The sequence below is a fragment of the Leopardus geoffroyi genome, chromosome B3 (genome assembly GCF_018350155.1).
Source record: "Leopardus geoffroyi isolate Oge1 chromosome B3, O.geoffroyi_Oge1_pat1.0, whole genome shotgun sequence".
Classification (NCBI taxonomy): Eukaryota; Metazoa; Chordata; class Mammalia; order Carnivora; family Felidae; genus Leopardus; species Leopardus geoffroyi.
In genome coordinates, this window is record NC_059337.1 from 29,017,060 (window position 1) to 29,039,342 (window position 22,283).

The 22,283-nt window shown below is 35.4% G+C and overlaps 1 protein-coding gene across 9 annotated transcripts in view; it reads right to left on the reverse strand.

Moving 5' to 3' along the window:
• The window catches only part of NRG4 (neuregulin 4), a 208,901-nt gene that overhangs the window by 94,188 nt on the left and 92,430 nt on the right, over positions 1-22,283 (reverse strand). For 8 of the 9 annotated variants that reach the window (XM_045448973.1, XM_045448972.1, XM_045448977.1 and 5 more), the window contains 3 exons: positions 20,213-20,341; positions 19,258-19,323; positions 16,672-16,765 (listed from right to left, as the gene is read on the reverse strand). In XM_045448973.1, the coding sequence (XP_045304929.1) occupies positions 16,672-16,765; positions 19,258-19,267 (104 nt within the window). In that variant the 5' untranslated portion in view covers positions 19,268-19,323; positions 20,213-20,341. Of the gene's footprint in view, positions 1-16,671; positions 16,766-19,257; positions 19,324-20,212; positions 20,342-20,468; positions 20,736-22,283 lie in introns of those variants that run through there. The other variant, XM_045448979.1, reaches the window with a different exon arrangement.

Consider the following 22,283-nt stretch of genomic DNA (forward strand, 5'->3'; position numbering starts at 1 on the left):
TTATGAGCTCTTTCTCTCTCTCAAATAAAAAAATTAAAAATTAAAAAAATACAAAAATAAACTTGAATAAAAGGGTAAATTAAACCCAAATTAAACTGAAGAAAGGAAATATAGAAAAACAAAAAACCTAAAAAAGAAAAATCAATGAAATCAAAAGATGGCTCTTGGAGAACATCAATAAAATGTATAAACCTCTAGCCAAACTGATGATAAAAAACAGAAGACCTAAATTACCAATTACAGATATGAGAGGGGACATCACTATAGATCCTACAGACATTAAAAGAAAATGTGAGGCACCTGGGTGGCTCAGGCAGTTAAGCATCTGACTGGATTTCAGTTTGGGTCATGACCTCATCGTCATGGGATGGAGCCTGGTGGTTGGGCTCTGCACTGGGCATGGAACCTATTTGGGATTCTCTTTCTCCCTCTCCCTCTGCCCCTCCCCTTTCTAAAACAACTGAATAAATAAAATAAAATAAAATAAAATAAAATAAAATAAAATAATGTAAAAACATTTTTTAAAAGAATGTGCCAGTTACCAATTTATTGCCTCTCAGCTCCAAACCCACTCTTTGTAATAGTAGAGCTGTACCCTATAAACATTAATACTTTGCAAGCTGGCACAATGTTAGTAAGCCTATATTTGTCACCTTGAATTTGCTGAAAATCTTATGCAAAATTTATTTGTTCAAGCCGAAAAAGGAAGGGATTTAGTTTCCCTGGATCTGGTGCATTTGTTTGGCTACTAAGGTGTGGCAGCCAGCGAGTGACTTACGGGAGACTGAGCGGCACACAACCTTCAGTGAGTCACAATGGCATCACAACAAGCAGCTCCCAGCATGTTTTTCTGGCAATCCAGGGAGTGGTTTCCCCTTGTTGGCTCTAGCCTTAAGGTACCTCAGCAAGCTGCTTCCCCATGAAAACAGCCTCACCCTCTTCAACAAGGTCTAAATCTCAACTTGGATGAAGTGTCCTCTAAGTTTGTTTCTTCTATAGATATCTTCTTAGACTAGAGGTAGTGACTGCTCTCTTTGTGTGTTATTCCTGTATTCTTTGGGTTTCATTATACTCTTCTTAGTAGTTAATCCCCTTTTTACAAATTTAATGATTTTTATATTAAATATTCCCTGTTAAAATTACTGTTTTGGTTCCTATCTTCTGACTGGACCTCACTAAAAACAGAATTGGCACTGGGTGTGATGCCAAGAAACACAATTTCAAGGATAAGATTTTGAGACTGATTTGCTTATGCCCTTAAGCATAAGCGCATGAATGAACTCCTTAACAACAAGAAATGGGATGCTAATGATTCATAGTATGCAGTGGCATCACAATTAATTGTGATAAAGTGCCAACTGAAGTAAGTACCTTAGGAGCTCTTGACTGTTATGGTAGTAATAAGATCATAAGGACTAGGAATGGGGTAAACTGACTTGATGCACTAGGCACTTACAGAAAGAAAACAACAAGCTCAAATCCTATCTGAGAACTAGAAAGCTCCCCTAGCAGCCCTAAATTAATCTATTTCTTGTAGCCACAGAGCTGATTTTGCTGAAAACCTAATGAAAAATATACTATTCAGGCTGTTGAATTACAATACTAGTTGGATTCATAGTCTTGCCAAGCTTCTTATGTGAATATCAGGGCATAGATGAATAAAGAATGAGCCCCTAAAACTTGAAATGGGGGCTTCTGGTAGGCCAGATGAAAACGACAATCTCAAATCCCCAGTCACTCTGAGACTGCTTACCAGTGGAAGTAGTTGGCCTTCCTATATCTAAAAAAACCCCTAGCTTTCCTTTGCTTAAAGAAATCTATGATAACCTCACCTAGGGCAAATGTCTGGCAAGGGGACACTTTCCTCAACCCCACCAAAATCTCCCCTAATTTCCACTAGACCAAAAACTAGGATCAGCATACTCCAGGAAATAATGTATACTCTGTAACCTAAGAGGAGACATCTTACACACCAAAATGATTACAAGATTTTGTCTGTGCGTGTGCACACGCACACCCATCTATCCTGAGGAATATGTGCAGGAGTTGATTCAAAGAATGTTGGACCAAACAGGGATAAGTTTATTGATATATGTGCACTTACTAGAGATTACGGGATTTAATGTATTAGAGCCACTTCCCACTGTATGAGCTAAAAGCTTACTCGGTTAGTTGTCTGGAACTTGGATTCAATGGCCTACATTTAATAAAAATGAAATGATGTAGCTTCCATGACATGCTGTAAACAAGGGAACATGAAAGTTTAGGGTTAGAAATGCTGGAGTGGATTTATCATGTGTAATCTGCATGTCCACCTTATAACTATATTTCCCAAGAGGGCCTAGAAGGCACTCTTATCACTAAAGTGTTGGTAAATACATTAGTGAGGGCAGCACCTGTATGCTTGAAAAGCTCTGTCGCTGCTCTCCTGTATAGACCACATAGATCATAGCTGATGCCAACATGGAAGGTGAGATGACCATGTAGTCTGAACTTCCCATCATGAACTGGGTGTTCGATCATGCACAACATCAATTCATTGTCAAATGGAAATAGTATATAAGAGACCAAGTACAGACAAATCCAGAAATAAGTTACAAGAGCAAGTAGTTCAGACCCTGACCTTTGTTGCATTATTCTTCTCAATCTATGTTTACAGCCTTCTGAGAAGTACCTTATGACTAGCTAAGGAAGAAAATATTCAAATCTGGTTTATAAATAGGCCTGCACAATATGTCCACCTGAAAGTGGACAGCTACAGCATTACACTCCTATTCAGGGGTGACTCATACACAATGATGAAGGAAAATCCTCCCAGTGCACAGAACCTTGATCAGTATATTGCCTGTCCACTTTCTCTGGAGAGATGGTGAGAAGCATGGATCCATAGTTGCTCAAAAGATCTACACAGATGCATGAGCAGTTACTAAAACCTAGGCTGGATTATCAAAGAAGGAAATACCAAGACTGGAAGATAGGTAACAAGGACAAGTAGATGGATAGATTTTTCAGAGTGGGCACACTGAAGATATTTGTGTCCCATGTGATTGCCTACCAAATGGCCTTCACTGCAGAGGGGCTTCTTAATAATCAGATGATGTGCTCTTTAATCAAAATGACACACTCTATCATTTACCCTCGTTCCCTAGCTGCGCTAGTGCTTGCTCAATGGGTCCAGTAACAAAGTGGCCATGGTGGCAGAGTGGAGGATGTGAATAGGCTCTACAATAGGAACTTCCCCTTACCAAAACTAATTTAGCTATTGCTACTATTGTGCCAAGTGTGCCAATGCAGAGACCAACAATGAATACCTGATACAGAAGTATTTCCTGGGGGAATGGCCAGCCTCTTGGTGGTAAGTTGATTACATCATACCTTTTCCATCATAGATGAGGGCAAAGATTTGTTCTCACTGGAAAAGACACATATTCTGGATATGGACTTGCCTTACTTTTTCACAATGCTCTGCCAGTACCACCATCCATGGACTCACAGAATGTCTTATCCATCATTCATCATGGTATTACATATAACATTGCTTCTGATTATGGAACTTCATTTTACAACCAAGGAAGTACAGATCTGAGCTCATATCCATGCAATTAACTGGTTTTATACCATATGTCATCAATCAGAACCATCTGGCCAATTAGAAGTGAAATGGTACCAATGGGAGAAAAAATTCTAAAAGGATGTAGTATATGCTTTGAATCGGAAATCATTACATGGTGCTGTCTCCCACACAGTCAGATTACATGGGCCTGGGAATCAAGAGGTGGAATTGATAATGGCTTCACTCACTATTACAGCTAATAACCTACTTGGTGAATTTTTTCACCATCTCAACAAATTTTGAGCTTCATGCCTATGGAGTTCAGAGATTCTAGTTCCCCTAGTCAGTTGACGCTCCTCAAGCTACTGAACCAAAAATGAAGAGGGGGTTAGTCCACTGAATGATTGATCCCAATTACCGAGAGAAAGTTGGGTTGTTGATATAAGTTGTGGGAAAGGAAGACTATACCTGGAATCCAGGGAATTCTCTGGGGTGTCTCCTCTCAGGACTCTCAGTACATCTATTCTCAATAATACAGGTTAACAGCAAATCACAGCAATGTAAAAAGGCAAAAGTGTTGAGAACTCAGATCCTCCAGGAAAGATGGCTTGGGTCACCCAGCAAAAAACCTACTGAAGTTATGACTGAAGCCATGGGAAATATGGGCTGGGTACTGGAAGAAGGAACCATAGATATCACCTATGGTTTTGTAACAAAATAATTACAAAAAGGACCATAACATATATTATTTTCTGCTTATTATGTATATGTTCGGATATATTAATCATTTTCTTCTTATTATCCGTCTTGCCATTACTGGAGGTTAATCTTAGCAATTAGTCTTTATATAACAGTATATTCAGGCACACTATGATTAAATTTGAGGACTAATATTGCCAACTCTGAAAACAATTATTGCTGAGTCTGGATGTCTCTTCCTTAGGAAAACTGTGAGAATTTTTTGGTGTGCAAAAGTTCAAATGTGTGTAGAAAGGGCATACAGAAGCTAAGTAGCCAAAGGGAAGATATGCCAGTTATCAATTTATTGTCTCTCACCTCTAAATCAATGCTTCTCTGTTCTGTATTTATGAAATGGGGGCTTGAATCTATAACATTTCTCCTTTGCACAATGTTAGGCCTTATCAGTGAAGAGCACTGGAAGGACACTGTAAGAAAGGGCTTTTCTTCTTGCTCCTTTGGTGTGATGACCAGTTGGAGGCCTCCCTGTGGTAGACACAGTGACACACACTCTGTGGAAAGTTTCAAAAATACCCAGCAGGTCTTGTTCACACACTAGCAAGCAACCTCCCCATGAGACACATCAGTAGTCCAGTTGGTGACTTTCTGCTTAACAGCCCTGGTCCCAAGAATTTCTCCACCATCCAGTGAGCCACAGCTATACCCTCTCTATGAAGATCTGAATCTCCGCACTGGTGGAGTGTCCTCTAAGTTTCTTCCTTCCTGGTGCTCTCCTTTAGCTTAGAGGTAGTGGCAACTCTCAGCATCTCCTATTCCTGTATTCTTTGGAGTTCTCTCTACCCCTCTTAATAGTTAATCCCTTTTTATCAAATTAGAGTTTTAGGGGGTTTTCTTCTTGTTGTTGTTGTTGTTTTAATGCTTATTTATTTTTGAGAGAGAGAAAGAGACAGCATGTGCAGGTGGGAGAGGGGGAGACAGAAGATTCAAAGTGGGTTCCATGCTGACAGCAGAGAGCCTGATGCAGGGCTTGATCTCACGAACCATGAGATCAAAACATAAGCCAAAGTCAAACACTTCACCAACTGAGCCACCCGGGTGCCCTATCAAATTAAGGTTTTTATATTAAATTAAGAAATATTAAGAATGGTTTTATACCAATAAATTTAATTACTTAGATGAAATGGAATTATTCCTTGAAAGGCACAAACTACCAAAGATTATTCAAGAAAAAGTAGATAACTTGAATAACCCTGAATATACTAAAGGCATTGAATTTATATTTAAAAATCTTCCCACAAATAAAACTCCAGACACAATGGCTTCATTTGTGACCTCAACCAAATATTTAAGAAAGAATTATTACAAACCCTTCACAAACTCTTCCAGAAAAATGAAGAGGTGGGAACCCTTTCCAACTCATTGTATGAAGCTAGCATTACCCTATAGAGAGTTTATCAAGCATAATTTCATTTAGATAAGATTCTGGGCACCACAAACCAATCATGACAAAAAATTGGTCACTGTTCACTTGAGAACACAGGAATGGTAGGAATGATGAATGACAAAGGGGCATTAGGAAACTTTCAGAGATGATGGGTATGTTCATTATCTTGATTGTGCATGTGGTTTCATGGCTGCATACTTTGAGTCAAAAGTCAAACTGTATGCTTTAAATATATGCATATAAAATATACCATAAACATACCATAATGAATTGTAAAAAAATTCATGTAGCTTAACATTTTAGTCAAATAAAAGAAAATCATATGACCATTTTGATAGGCACAAATAAAGCATTTGATAAAATATGAAACTCATTCATGATAATACTCTCAGCAAAGAAGATAAGGGAACTTACTAAATCTATTAAAAGATATCAATAAAAACCTATAAAATAAAATAAATCTAAATAAAATAAGCCTAAAATAAAATCTGTTAAAGGATATCAATAAAAACCTATAGCTGATACCATATTTGATAATGAAATACTGAGTTCTCTTTTCTTAAAATCAGAAACAAGACAAGGATGAGCATTCCCACAACTTCTATTCAAAAGAAATACTATAGATTCCAGCCAATGCAATGCAGCAAAAAAACGAAAGGTAAAGATTGGATAGAAAGAAACAGAACTGACATTTTTGAAAACAACAAGATTGTATAGTTTCTTTAGGACTACCTACATACACAACTATCATAACTAATAAATGAATTCAGCAAGATCATTACACATAAAGTCAGTATAAAAATAATTTTATTTCCATATACAAGCAGTTAGCATTAGGAAATTTAATCTTTTAAATGTCATTGAAAATATCATCCTAAAGATGTGGTGTATATACAATGGAATATTACTCAGCGATCAAAAAGAATAAAATCTTGTCATTTGCAACAACACATGGATGGAACTAGAGTATTTGTTAACTAACTTGGATATAAATTTAAAAAAAGAAAATATCATCCAAAAATATTAAGATATCTATTTTTAAAAACTAGTGAAAGATATGTAAGACCACCACACTAAGACTACTAAATAGACACTAAAGAAACTTAAGAACACATAAATCAATTAAGGTACACAACATGCTCATAAATTCAAAGTCTTCACTTTATTAGTCAATACTCATACTTAACCTAGAGATTCAATGCCAATCAAAATCCTTGCAGGATTTTCTGAAAGATGACAAAGTTAATCCCCGAATTTATCTTAGCCAAAATGGTAAACCAGAAAGCCTGGTACATGCAACAGCTCTGAATTATCTCAATCACTAATTAGATTAGGTAATCTATGATCACTAGTGCCTCTAAACATCTGCCAGTTTGTATAAGTCCTCTCTAAAAGAATATAATACAATCAAGAGCCTTAAAATATTTCTACAGTTTTCATACACAATGTCTGACACAATAAAAAAAAATAACTACCTATAGGAGTACTCAAGAAAATCTGATAAAAACCAAATAAATGTTTTTCACAGAAATAGAAGAACTCATCCTAAAACTTATATGGTTGGGGTACCTGGGTGGCTCAGTCAGTTGAACATCCAGCTCTTGATTTCTGCTCAGGTCATGATCTCATAGTTGGTGGGACTGAGCTTGGCATCAGACTCCATGTTCACGGCACAGAGCCTGCTTGGGATTCTCTCTCTCCCTCTCTCTGCCCCTCCCCCACTTGTGCTCACTCTGTCTCTCAAAAATAAGTAAATAAACTTAAAAAATATTTAGGGGCACCTAAGCAGCTCAGTCAGTTAAACGTCTGATTCTTGATTTTGGCTCAGGTCATAATCTCAGGGCTCATGAGATCGAGCCTTATGTTGGGCTCTGCACTGATAGTGCAAAGCTTGCTTGTGATTCTCTCTCTCTTTGTCCCTGCCCCATTTCCACTCTCTCTCAAAATATATAAATAAACTTTAAAAAAATTAAAAAATAAAAAATTTTTAAAAAGTTTAAAATTCATATGGAATTTCAAGAAATCTTGAACAGACAAAACAATTGTGAAGAATAAGCAAGTTGGAGGACTAACACTTCCCAAGTTCAAAACTTACTACAAAGTGACAGTAATCAAAACAATGTGGTACTGGCATAGGACAAACATACAGACCAATGGAATAGAATAGAGGCCAAAAATAAATCCTCACATATATGGTCAATTCAACAAGGGTACAAAGAGCATTCAATGGGAAAAGAAAAAAATGATCTTTACAGCAAATGGTGTTGGGAAAGCTGACATGCCAAAGGATTTACCTTACACTATATACAAAAATTAACTCAAGCACATCACATCCCTAAACGTAAGAGTTAAAACTATAAGAGTTAAAACTGTAAAACTTTTAGAAGAAAACACAGAGAAAAAGCTTCATGACAGAATTTGGCAATGATTTCTTTCACATGACAACAAAAGCACAGGCAACAAAAGAAAAAATAGACAAAGTGGGCTTAAGATCTGTGCGTGAAATAACATTATGAACAGAGGTAAGAAGGCAAGCCACAGGATGGGAGAGATATCTGTAAATGACCTATCTGATAAGGAATTAATACCTGAAATGTATAGAGAAAACTCAACAGCAAAAAATAAAAAACAACCCGAATGAAGTACAGGCAAAGGACTTAAATAGATATTAGTCCAAAGAAGATATACAGATGGCCAATAACCACATGAAAAAACATTCAACATCACTAATCACTCGAGAAATGCGAATGAAAACCACAATGAGATACCACTTCACATCCATTAAGCTATTATCAAAAACCAAACAAACAAACCCAAAAAATAGTAAGTGTTCACAAGGATGTGGACATATTGGAACTCTCTGCATTTCTGGTGGGAATGTAGACTGGTGTAGCCACTGTAACAGTATGGCAGGGCCTCAAAAAGTTAAACATAGAATTACCATATGATCCAGCAATTCCACCTTAGATTATAAAAGTATTGAAAGCAGGTTGTTAAAGAGATACTTGTACATTCATGTTCATAGCAACATTACTCAGAATAGCCAAAAGGTGGAAACAGTTTAGATGTCCCTTGATGGATGAATGGATAAACAAAATATGGCACCTACATCCAATGGAATATCATTCAGCTTTTAAAAGGAGGGAAATTCAACAATATGCTAAAACATTATGATGAAGACATTATGCTAAGTAAAATAAGCCAAACACACAAGATGCCAATTGTATGATTCCACTTACAAAAGGTACCTAGAATATTCACATTCATAGAAACAGAAAGTAGAACAATGGTTACCAAGGGCAAAAGGAAGGGGAAATAGCTATTGCTTAATGGGTAATGATTTCAATTTGAAATGATAAACATGTTCTGAAGGAGATGGATAGTGGTGACAGTGGTACAATGTGAATGCACTTAATGTCACTTAACACTTAAAAATGATTAAAATGGTAAATTCATATTACATATATTTCATCACAATACTAGAAAAGATAAATAATTCAAAATACTATTAGAATTCATATAGACCTCTAAACTGAGTTATGGTGAATGCTAATCATACTTTCATATATATATTTATACTGGCATTTATATTGCCTCATTTAAAAAAAATGTTTGCTTAAGGTCATTTTCTCTTTTACTTGAAATTTATTAATAACCACATAAAAAGTTTTTAAAAAACCATAATCGCTACATAAAAGTTATTTACTGATATTGTAGGGTTAAGATAATATAGTACATTTTACAAGAAAATTTAAAATTTGAGTTTTTTGTAATCACTGGTAGCAATATGTAGGTGTAATTTATTACTTCCTTCACTTATTAACTTATTATTTACTTTGCTAGGCACAATTCCTCATAATTTTGAGGAAGACTGTAAATAATTAAAATATTAATCAGTGAAGGGGCGCCTGGGTGGTTCAGTTGGTTAAGTGTCTGACTTTGGTTCAGGTCATGATCTCACGGTCTGTGGGTTTGAGCCCCGCATAGGGCTCTGTGCTGACAAGCTCAGAGCCTGGAACCTGCTTCAGATTCTGTGTCTCCCTCTCTCTCTACCTCTCCCCAGCTTGTGCTCTCTCTCTCTCTCTCTGTCTCTCTCAATAATAAATAAAAATTAAAAAAAAAAAAAACTTAAAGAGCCCCAGAATCATTCTGGTTAGGACAAAGATGGCTCACAGAAGAGCAATAAATTAGCTTACTTCAAAGACTAAGGAGTAAAGATGTTTCAGGAAGGAGACTAGCATATGCAGAGCATGGAGTCAGGCCTTAGCATGTTTGGGAACCTGCATGTAATTTTCAGAATGTTTAGAATCAAGGTATGTCTGGAGAAGTTATAGAAGAGGATATCAAATAGACTATTATGATAAATAGCCTTGAGTGATAAGCTAAAACATTTGAAGATGTACCTTAGGACATAGGAATCCCTTGAAATAATTTGTGAATCAAAAAGACAAAGTCAGAGGTGCCTGGCTGGCTCAGTCAGAAGAGCGTGTGACTTTTGATCTCAGGGTCGTGAGTTCTAGCCCCACATTGGGTACAGAGATTACTACGTAAATAAATAATAGTTGGGTATAGAGATTACTACGTAAATAAATAATAGTTAAAAAAAAAACCCAAATCTACCTTTTAGAACAATCACTACAAAAGCATTGTGAATAAGACTAGGATTAAAAAAACAAAGCTACTGCAAAACTTCAGAAAGGAAATAATACTAAGGCAACAGCAAAGAGAATAGGGTAGCAAGGATAAATTCCATAGATAATCCAGACAGGACTTGGTGACTAATCAAATGTGCTCCAAAACACGTACACACATGCACACACACATACACACACATACACTCACACACACACACACCCCTGAAACAAAAGTCTCAAAAATAATACTTCCACTCAGTATGCACTATTTACCCTCAAATTTTCTATTTTTTCTCTTCATTAAATAAATGATGCCCACAACTAAATTGATTTCAAGACATGTTAATGAAAATAAGCTAATAAAATGTAGAATGGACAAATAAAATTCAATCACTCCAATAAAGACAGAAAAGAAGTCCAACTAACTATATATGTTTACAGACACACCTAATGGAAAATTGCAAGAAAAAAAAGGAAACCATTTAAATGTTCAACAAATGAAAGCTGACATGGCTATATGAATGTCAGATGAAATAGATTCCAAAGCAAAAAGCATTACTAGAGATAAAGAAGGTCATTATATAATGATAAAAGGGATACCTCACCAGAAGACATAACCATCCTGAATTTATATGGACTTAATAATATTGTCTCAAAATATTTTATGCAAAAATTAACAGAAATTGTGAGATGCTGAAGAACCAAAATCACTGTGACAAATTTTGACATACCTCTTCAGGTATTGATAAATCAAGCAGATAAAAAATTAGTTGAGGGCATAACAGATTTCAACAGCACATTATAAATGCTTGATCTTATGTACATACATAAAACCTTTCACCCATCAATTAAAGAATCCACATTCTTCTCTACTACACATAGGCCATTTAAAATACTATACATGAACTAAGCTTCAAAGCAGATCTCAACACCAACTGATACCAAGCAGTCCTCAATTTTAAAGTAGCTTAACATAAGAGACTCTTAAAAACTGAGAACAAACTGAGGGCTGATGGGGGGTGGGAGGGAGGGGAGGGTGGGTGATGGGTATTGAGGAGGGCACCTTTGGGATGAGCACTGGGTGTTGTATGGAAACCAATTTGACAATAAATTTCATATATTGAAAAAAAAAATAAAGTAGCTTAAAAAAACCAAAGAGCTAAATAGTCAACTAAAGAAATTAGATAAGAAAAACTAGAGTATGCTGGTTTAAATAAAGTACAAAGAAGAAAAAAAAATAGAGACAAGAGGACAAAGACCAATGTATGATAAAACTAAATTAAATTTGTAAACTGTACTTGTTTATTGCCACTGCAGTATTTCTAATTATTTTGTTTATTTATTACCTACCCATTCACTTAAGAAAAATATAATGACTACTGATTCTGAGATGAAATTATTTCTATAAATTCACTATCTATAAGTCAACAATTACTTAAATTTTGTTACTATGACCAACACACTCTCCTAGGTGGTGGGGTGGAGTGGGGAATATTTATAGTCCAAAAAAGGAGATGAGTATAAAAAGACAAAATATAAAGTAATAAATTTCACATATTTCTCTGTTCAAAGGAGGAAGAGGTTAATTCTGATTTGTGATAGGGTTGAGAGAGGAAAAGGCCTTGAAATATAAGTAGGATTTCAATACGCATAGACAGGAAGAAAGGATGGGAGTACATTTAATATAAATAGTAAATGGTTCTAGTAGAACACAGACCAAGGAAGAAGAGAAAGCCATAGAAGTGTTTGGGTGGCAAACTGCAGAAGTAGTAATTAGAATTAGGCTGCAAGGAAATTGGTTAGTGGGGCACCTGGGTGGCTCAGTGGTGGTGAGCATCCAACCCTTGGTTTCCACTCAGGTCATGATCTTGTGGTTCATGGGACCAGCCCCACATCAGGCTTTGTGCTGGCAATACAGAGCCTACTTGGGATTCTCTCCCTCTCCCCTGCTCCCTCTCTCTTCAAAATAAATAAATAAACTTAAAAAAAGAGGAAAATTGGTTAGAAAATTATTTCTATAGACAATGAGGGGTTAAAAAGGTCTGAACTAGTATAGTGATAGTAAGAACAAAGAGGATTAGACAGATAAGAGACATACAACAAAGGTAGAATTACGGTTTGACAACTTGACAAGGGTCAATGATAGAGTCAAAGATTCTCAGTGATAAGACAGTTGGGATGTCATAAACAGAAATAGGGAACACAGGAAGTAGTAGGAGTTGAGATGGAAATGAGTTTAGCATCCTCAGACCTATTTTACCTATAGTGCTATATAAGAAAGGATGGCCCTAAAATTATTGGAAAGCAGTTACTTTTAAAACTAACATATGATATAAAATGTCTCTGCCATTCAACTTTATTTAAACCTTAGCCATCATATTCCTTCCTTCTCTCTGTCTCCCTGACTTCACTTCCTTCCAAGGAGTTGAACAACTCCAGGGTACACCATCCATACTGCACAGGGGGTGCTAATCCCACAGAAATCTTCTGCTGTTGTGCAACATGATAACTTTGCTTCCTTCCCTATCCACCATACAACCAGTGACACAGTTTCAACTATTCTTTAATTACTACTATTAAAGTTCAGATTAGGAAGAAATTAGATGTATTCCTCAACCCAGTGTGAGCAAAGTGGTCCATTCACTTCCATTGGTAACTTTTTGAAAATAAACTTAAAATACATTTGCCCAAAATACAAAAGCAGAGTGACAACCTAAGTGTTATAGACTGAATGTTTGTGTACCCCCAAAATTCATATGTTGACATCCTAACCTCGGTGTGATGGTATTAAGTGGGGCCTTTGGGAAGTAATTAGAACATGAGGATAGAGCTGTCATAAAGGGGATTAATGCCCTTATAAAAGAGATTCCAGAGAGCTCTCTCTTCCTGCCATGTGTGGCATAATCTTCTTTATTTTTTTTAAGTTTATTTATTTTGAGAGAGAGAGAGTGAGTGGAGGAGGGGCAGAGAGAGAGGGAGAGAGAGAGCATCCCAAGCAGGCTCTGCACTGTCAGCACAGCCTGACATGGGGCTCAAACTCACGAACCATGAGATCATGGCCTGGGCTGAAATCAAGTTAACCAACTGAACTACCCAGGTGCCTCTAATCTTCTGTATTTTTTGGTGTGCTTGTTTATTACAACTCTTTAAAAACCAAAAAATATTCTTAGTAAAAAGTCCATACAAAAGTAATCTGCTCCCTGCCCCCAAATATCTGGCCTATAGTCTGTAATTTGCTGGCATCCTACTCTAGAAGACGCTCTTCTTTCTGTTATTGGTGGCTGTGTGGTCTACAAAGCTGATCCCTTGCCAGGTCTTCCTGAAAATAAACCTGCTGGTCAAGAGATCTACCCAGATACATCTGCAAACCAGGAAGCAGGCACTCACCAAAACCCAATCATGCTGACACCCTGATCTCAGATTTCTGGCCTCCAGAATTGTGAGAAATTCCTATTGTTCATAAGCCACCCAGCCTATATTTTTTTGCTATAGCAGCCTTAGTTAAGACTCCATGTTTCTTCCCATCCCAGTGAGTCTCCAAATTTCAGTACTCTTAATTCTTTCTCTCAACTTATTCAGTGCAGTATAAACACGGCTTTAGTACAGAGACAGCTTGATAGACCAAGTACTCTGACCACAATGCAATTAAATTAGATATAAATATTAAAGGATAACAAAAAAAACCCACCTAGGTTAAAGAAGAAATCATAACAGAAAAAAATTTAACTTAGAAATGAACAAATTATAAAATTTGTTAGATGCAGGTAAAATGTAGTTGGAAATTTGTAACATTAAATACAGTCTTTTAGAAAAGAAGACTAAAGATCAATGAGCTGAAGAACAAAGTTAAGGACTCACATGACCTGATTTCACTTATCATAAAGTTTCAGTTATCAAGATGGTTTGGTAATCATGAAAGATAGAAACATAGGTCAATGGAGTATAATAGTCCCACCATATATGATCAATTGATTTTTGACAAAAATGTAAAGGTAATTCAATGGAGAAAGGACAGCCTTTTTACCCAAGAAGCCATCACTACAATCAAGATACAAAATGTTAGTATCTTCAATGGAGTATTACTTAGCAATCAAAAAGAATGAAATCTTGCCATTTGCAACTACATGGATGGAACTAGAGGGTATTATGTCAGAGAAAGACAAATATCATATGACTTCACTCATATGAGGACTTTAAGATACAAAAAAGATGAACATAAGGGAAAGGGGAAGGGAAGCAAAAATAATAAAAAACAGGGAGGGGGACAAAACATAAGAGACTCTTAAATATGGAGAACAAACAGAGGGTTACTGGAGGGCTTGTGGGAGGGGGGATGGGCTAAATGGGTAAGGGGCATTAAGGAATCTACTCCCGAAATCATTGTTGCACTATATGGTAACTAACTTGGATGTAAATTAAAGAAAAAAATGTTAGTATCTTTTAATTATTAAATGTATTTGTTTTGATGAGTATTTTAGTTTCATTTAATGAATGCTACATGTCCTATCCCATGAGAAAGAATTCAGAATGAATACACCATAAGATTAGGTGAAACTTGGGAGTTGTACTTTTCAAAGGCCATTTCTTTAATTTAATCCTAGTTGTATGACCTTTAGCAAGTCGCTTAATTTCTCATTTTCCCTTTATTTTTCTATTTTCTTACATCTTCTCTCCCCCTTTCCTCTAATGTTTTTGTGAAATGAAAACGTGAAAAATATGGTCAGCAAATGTGGGATAACAGAAATGCTCTGGATCTTGTTATGGTGGTGACAGTTTCATGGGTATAAATATTTGTCAAAATTCATCAGTTGTGTACTTTTAAGAATGTAGTTTAGGGGCACCTTGGTGGCTTAGTCAGTTGAGCATCCATCTTCAGCTCAGGTCATGATCTCAGGGTTTGTGAGTTCAAGCCCTGCATCAGGCTCTGTGCTGAGAGCTCAGAGCCCAGAGCCTGATTCAGATTCTGTGTGTGTGTCTCTCTCTCTCTGCCCCTCTCTCATTTGTACTCTGTCTCTTTTTCTAAAAAATTAACAAACATTAAAAAATATTTTTAAAAAAGAATGTAGTTTATCATTCATAAATTACATTTTGGTAAATAAACTTTAAAAAGAAAAACATACAGGCACCTAGGGGGTACAAAGCAATTGTTGATTTGTTCCTCTATCCTCTTCCTTTTTCATTTTATTAACTTGAGAGGAAAAATACCTACTCACTATTTCCCATATGAAAACCTCTAAAAACGGATTGAGATAATTATGAGATTATTTCTCTGCCTCCTCTCCTCCACACCAAATCCCAATATTTTTCATTTTTCATATGAATTTTACTTCAATAAGATCTTAAATCTAGATTCTATACCTCTCATCTCAGTTAATGAACAAAAACAGAGTAATTCATACACATGCCACAAAATATCTTGAAGTCCTTAAGTGTCAGCTCCACTAAAGTCTATGGACGTCATTGGTAGTATTATGTTGTTAATTCATGTATTAAAAGAGGTTTACTATGCCCCCTTAAATCCCATTCAACCAAATTCAAAGGAAGCCAGCTAAACAAGTACTATTTTCAAGTTCTTTACTGACCTGGCTATATACTCCCAAAGTGAATCATGTTATTTAAAACAATAGTGGCTTAGACTTTTTTTTTTTATTATTTATTTATTTATTTTTTTAACGTTTATTTATTTTTGAGACAGAGAGAGACAGAGCATGAACAGGGGAGGGGCAGAGAGAGAAGGAGACACAGAATCGGAAACAGGCTCCAGGCTCTGAGCTGTCAGCACAGAGCCCGACGCGGGGCTCGAACCCACGGACCGTGAGATCATGACCTGAGCCGAAGTCGGACGCTCAACCGACCGAGCCACCCAGGCGCCCCATAGACTTTTTTTTTTTTTAACACCATTAGAGAAACTTAATGTTTCATTTTCTTTTTAACATATCAAATGTAAGTTTTGGTACCAACACAGTTATGTATTTATGTATTCTGAAATCAAACACCTCAAGTTGGGCTTTCTTATATTAATGAATTCTCTACTTGTTTTATCAGTAATATTAAACATAGACTGTCTTCCCTAAATTGCTAAAATCATAGAGTTCACCAAAATGGATTATTTAAAAAAAATCAGACTAATCTTGAAATCACTACCAATTTCCAAAGTAAACACTTTGAGCAAGATTGTGATTTGCCACATTGTTTGTTTTTAAAGTATAATTTTGTTTTATATAAAGCATTCCTCACACTTTTTCATCTTACACTTTTTGATCAATATTTATCACTTCTAAAGAAGTTAGTAGCTGATAAAAAATAAAATTGCCTTCCCCACCCCAGCACATTTTACTTACCTACAAAATGGGCTGGGAATAGTGGGTATCACATAACACATCCCTCCATTCAGGCAAAATGACCTGTGACTGGGACCACAGGGCTCTTCGTGATCTAAACATATACATAAATGAAACTAGAGAAAGGCAAATTAAGTTTTTCTAATAAAACAAGTAAAGGACTAAGTATCTTAGACTGAAGTGGCGATTCTAAAAATTAAATGAAGAATTGCTTCTCAAAATGAAGAACTTCATCTTATTCCTTATTTGATAAGCAGGGACTTCTGTCCCTTTGAGGGAAAAAAATAATATGTCCTAAGGATATGACCATTAATTATAACAGATTTATAGGTTATATTACAGACATAAGGAATCTCTATATTCATTAGATTTTTAAAAGGGGATTAGGATCTTAAAATAAATGGTGGCCTTTCTCATTTAATACTAAGACTCTGCAACAGCTTTTGTTTAGAGTTTCTCTGTTCCAAAGGTATATTTAAATTCTTATCTTTCCTTTTGGTCTCAAATTCATTAAACTATGAAAACTGCTATTGGAAAATGATTTATGTAATTGAAATAAATTCTGATTTCCAAAATTATCTTTAAATATTTCATGTATGACAATTAAAAAAAAAACAAAACAAAACCCAGGGATGCCTGGCTGGTTCAGTCAGTAGAGCACGAGATTCTTGATTTTGGGGTTGTGGGTTCAAGCTCCAGGTTGGGTATACAGATTACTTAACAATAAAATCTTTAAAATAACAACAACAACAACAATAAAAAACCCAAAAAGTAATCTTACAAGGTTTTGATTTGCAAGAGGATTTTAGGTAACAGCTGATAACTGAAAAGACATCTAAAGTTCTAAAGTAAAATTAAAAACCTAAGTCATTGCTTGATATACAGCCAAAACTTTTAGAATATTGAAAAAATAAACTTCCATTTCTTGCATGCTTTCCCTCCCCCCTTCTTTCTCCATCCTTACGTCCTTCTTTATCTTTGACCCTTCCTTTATCCTACTTTATCTCTTTGCCTTCCTGGTCTCCCATGGTCCCTTTCCTTCCTTCCATCCTGCACCTCCTTCCCCACACCTATTTTTTTTTAACTTTTTTCTTTTATTCCAAAACCATTATATAGAAAAATTTAGAAATATCTCTAGAATTCGCTGAGTCATTATATCACTATTTATAATTAGAAGAACAAATTGCTGAACACTTTATCTTTCAGCCTTTAAGAGGGATAAAACTGCACATTACTGCTTCCTAACTGTCTAGAAAATGACCTAGAATCATCTTATGTGAAGAAAATGGCATTACTCAGATTTGGCATTAAAAAAATCAGCTAGCATTTACTTGCCACTGAATATCAACAGTTGTTAAGATATAATTGCTACTGAGCCAGATGTCTCTGCCACCAGAATTTAAAATTTTTAAATATTTCTTTAACTTCAGATTTAAGAAGAATTGGTTTCACCATGACATTATAACTATAAAAGTATAAAAATACAAAGAAGAAAACAGAATTACAAAAAAATTTAGGTGGGAAAAAAGACAGTAAACCAATCAGAACTAATCCTTCTGGATTTTTTCTTTTTTACACAATGGTGTGCTTCTTTACAATGAAACAACTTTTAATAAGATAATGCTTACCATTTTTCAGGAATAATTTGGCTAACAAATAAAATCCCAATTAACATTACATCAGAATCACAGGAATCATCACATAGGGTTTTCTACTGGTATTTTACCTATAAAGAATGCTCATCTAACTTGAAGCATTATCTCTCAATCTATTTTGTTACTTTGATTTCATTTACTCCTTTTTAAAAAATTTATTTATTTAAGGGGAGTCTGAGTGACTTAGTTAAGCAACTGACTTCAGCTCAGGTCATGATCTCACAGTTTGAGTTTGAGCCCTGCATCTGGCTCTGTGCTAACAGCTCAGAGCCTGGAGCCTGCCTTGGACTCTGTGTCTCTTATCTCTCTGCTCCTCCCCCACTCACTCTGTCTCTCTGTCCGTCAAAAATGAATAAACATTAAAAACAATTTTTTTAATATAAAAAATTATTTATTTAAATTCAAGTTAGTTAACAGTGTAGTATTGGTTTCAGCAGAATTTGGTGATTCATCACTTACATATGACACCCAGTGTTTATCCTAACAAGTGCCCTCCTTAATGCCCATCACCCATTTAGCCCATCCCCCCAACCACCATCCCTCCAGCAACTCTCAGTTTGTTCTCTGTATTTAAGAGTCTCTTATGGTTTGCCTCCCTCTTTGTTTTTATCTAATTTTTCCTTTTCTTCCCCTATGTTCATCTGTTTGCTTCTTAAATTCCACATATGATGATATCACTTACTGTTTTGTAAAGTTGGTATCAGATATAGGGTAAACTAGAATTTGTCAATTTGTAAAAAGCAACAAAATATGTCTAAAATAAAATATTTTCATGCTATAAAAAGTGATCTTTCAAAACCAAAACATTTCAGATTTCTGGAACAATTTTAGATGGGGAAAAATATAGCTTTGTATTAGCACACTTTTTTTTTTGCGGGAGTGTTCAATTGCTATGTGACATACACTGACGTATAAATTTACAAGAGGTTACCTGTTGGCATCTTAATTTTTAAATAGTTTCATTCTTGGTCAAAAGTTTAAGATTGAAAAACAGCACCTAAAATTAATAATTTAGGAGAAATTATCTTTTGAAGGCATTATAAAAGTCAAATATTCTAATAGCAAATATTTTAAAATGATGAAAATGAAGACATTTATATGTTAGTGACAAAATTCTTCAGTTAGTTTATCTATTTGTTTAGATACTACATATCAATAAAAACATCTGAACATAAAAAACTAAAAGATCAACATTAAAAAGTACAAATACGGGGCGCCTGGGTGGCGCAGTCGGTTAAGCGTCCGACTTCAGCCAGATCACGATCTCGCGGTCCGTGAGTTCGAGCCCCGCGTCGGGCTCTGGGCTGATGGCTCAGAGCCTGGAGCCTGTTTCCGATTCTGTGTCTCCCTCTCTCTCTGCCCCTCCCCCGTTCATGCTCTGTCTCTCTCTGTCCCAAAAATAAACGTTGAAAAAAAAATTAAAAAAAAAAAAGTACAAATACAGTATATAAAAAAAGTATAAAAGTATACGACTCAGTATATACAAAATATAAAAGATATGACTCAGTAAATGAAACTGAATGACCTGAATTGACTTTTTACTTTTTCATAAAGCCTATTACTAATCTGACTTTTAAACAGAATTAATCAATAACTTCCAAATTTTCAGTTTATCAAAAATGGTCAAAAATATACTATGGAAAAATCTTTAATAGCATTTACAGGTTTGCATTTCTATAGAACCTTTAAAACTTTTATAAAAGAACTGTACTTTTACAAATTTACTGTAGATTGAACATTATTTTACCAATTTACATATGCTTTCCTTTTAAAAAATATCTGGCATCTGGCACAGCAAAGTAGCTATTAAGACATATGTGAAGTTACCTGCTATAACAGAAACAAAGGAATTTAAAAAAACACATGAAGAGATGAAGGATACTCACTCTATGATTACAAGCTCTCAATTTCGTTTTATAAAGTGACTTACTCCTGACAGGAAGACTTTGTAACAGAAATCTCAATCAACAGCTTCCTATTAACACAGGTGTAATATCAAGGTTTCTTCCCAAAGCCTTATACAGACAAGCAAAGAAAGACAGAGACATAGAGAGAAATTAAATCTACTTAATTTGAAATAATACTAGCTAACTGCAGGAGTCCTTTTTTCAAACAAACAGACTTACCTCAATAAAAACTTACATTCATACAAACAACAAATTTTGTTGGATATTCAACGTTTCAAAGTTTTTGAATACTGCAGACTACATCTGTGCCTTGCATTTTATAACAAATTGAAAATCTGATTTATATGGCTGTAGTGTGCAGTGTGGGCAAGGTTGAGACAAAGACCAAGGTGTGCACAGAGGTCAGGCACCAGCCAAGGGAAACACCCCTTTCAGTTCTCATGTTCAGAGTTGCAAATGAAGCAGAATTTTATTTATAAAAGGACTTGTACTAAGCTGCCCTCTCAAATCACTGTCCAATTTTTAAAGTTATAAAATAAACCACATTCTTTAGACTCCTTATTTATCTTTTCATGTAGGAATAATTCAAGAGCACTGTATAAGTTTGTGGAAAAAAGGAATTTTAATTGAGAGCTAATGGACAAAGTTTCCACAGGGTATTTTCAAAAAAGAATTTCCTTATGAAGTACATGACATTTATATAAATGATGATAAAGGGGCGCCTGGGTGGCGCAGTTGGTTAACCGTCCGACCTCAGCCAGGTCACGATCTCGTGGTCCACGAGTTCGAGCCCCGCGTCGGGCTCTGGGCTGATGGCTCAGAGCCTGGAGCCTGTTTCCGATTCTGTGTCTCCCTCTCTCTCTGCCCCTCCCCCGTTCATGCTCTGTCTCTCTCTGTCCCAAAAATAAATAAAACGTTGAAAAAAAAAATTTAAATGATGATATGAAGGACTTACAAAACTAAAAAGAGGTAATAGTTACAACAGAACAGATAACATCATGTTCAATTTGAAATGAATATAATTACTGAACATGACTAATATTAATGGCAATGAAACTCCCTGCAAACTATGGTAAAGCTATAATATATGCATTAAGCAAACCCTGAGTTTTAAAAATCATAAATTTTTTACTTTATTTTATTTTACTAATGTTTCTTTATTTATTTTGAGAGACAGTGTGAGCAGGGAAGGGGCAGAGAGAAAGGGAGAGAGAATCCCAAGCAGGCTCTGTGCTGCCAGTGCAGAGTCAGACGCTCCACAAACTGTGAGATCCACAAACTGTGAGATCATGACCCAAGCAGAAACCAAGAGCCAGACGCTCAACTGACTGAGCCACTGATGTGCCCCAAAAATCACAAATAATTTTAAAATGTTGACTAAAACTATAATTTTGTTTAAAATGAAGTACAGAGTTCTTCATCATATAATTACCTAAAGTATGCAAAGCATTTAGATGGTTATCTTCTCTAAAATAACAATTCAGACATTACTACTTGATGTGAAACTAGTATAAGTTTTATTAAAGTATTAAGTATTAAAATAAACTCATATAACCCCATACTCTGAAAACAAATCATTATTGCATATTATGTCTCACATTCAAAGGCAATTTTTACACAGCTACAATCTTTATATATACATATGCATACACATATACATATATATTAATCATGTTAGTTTATTCACAGTGTTTGATTTTAAAATGGTATTTTTATGAAAAATGGTAAACTTTATTATTTTATTTGAACTACAGAACTATGATGCTGTACACTAACATGAAAATGACTACTAAATCTTAATGTGAAAGATAATAATCTGTAGCTTCATCCATGACATTCAAGATGTATTATTCAGAGATATATCCTGGAAATTGGTTTGGTATTATTTTTGCACAATGCAAATGAACCTAACCTTTGAGTCTATGTGATTCTAAAGTAGAAAATCTAACATTTTTCTTTATTTTTAAGTTTATTTATTCATTCTGAGAGAGAGTGCATGCGCAAGCAAGGAAGGAGCAGAGAGAGAGGGAGAGAGAAAATCCTGAGCAGG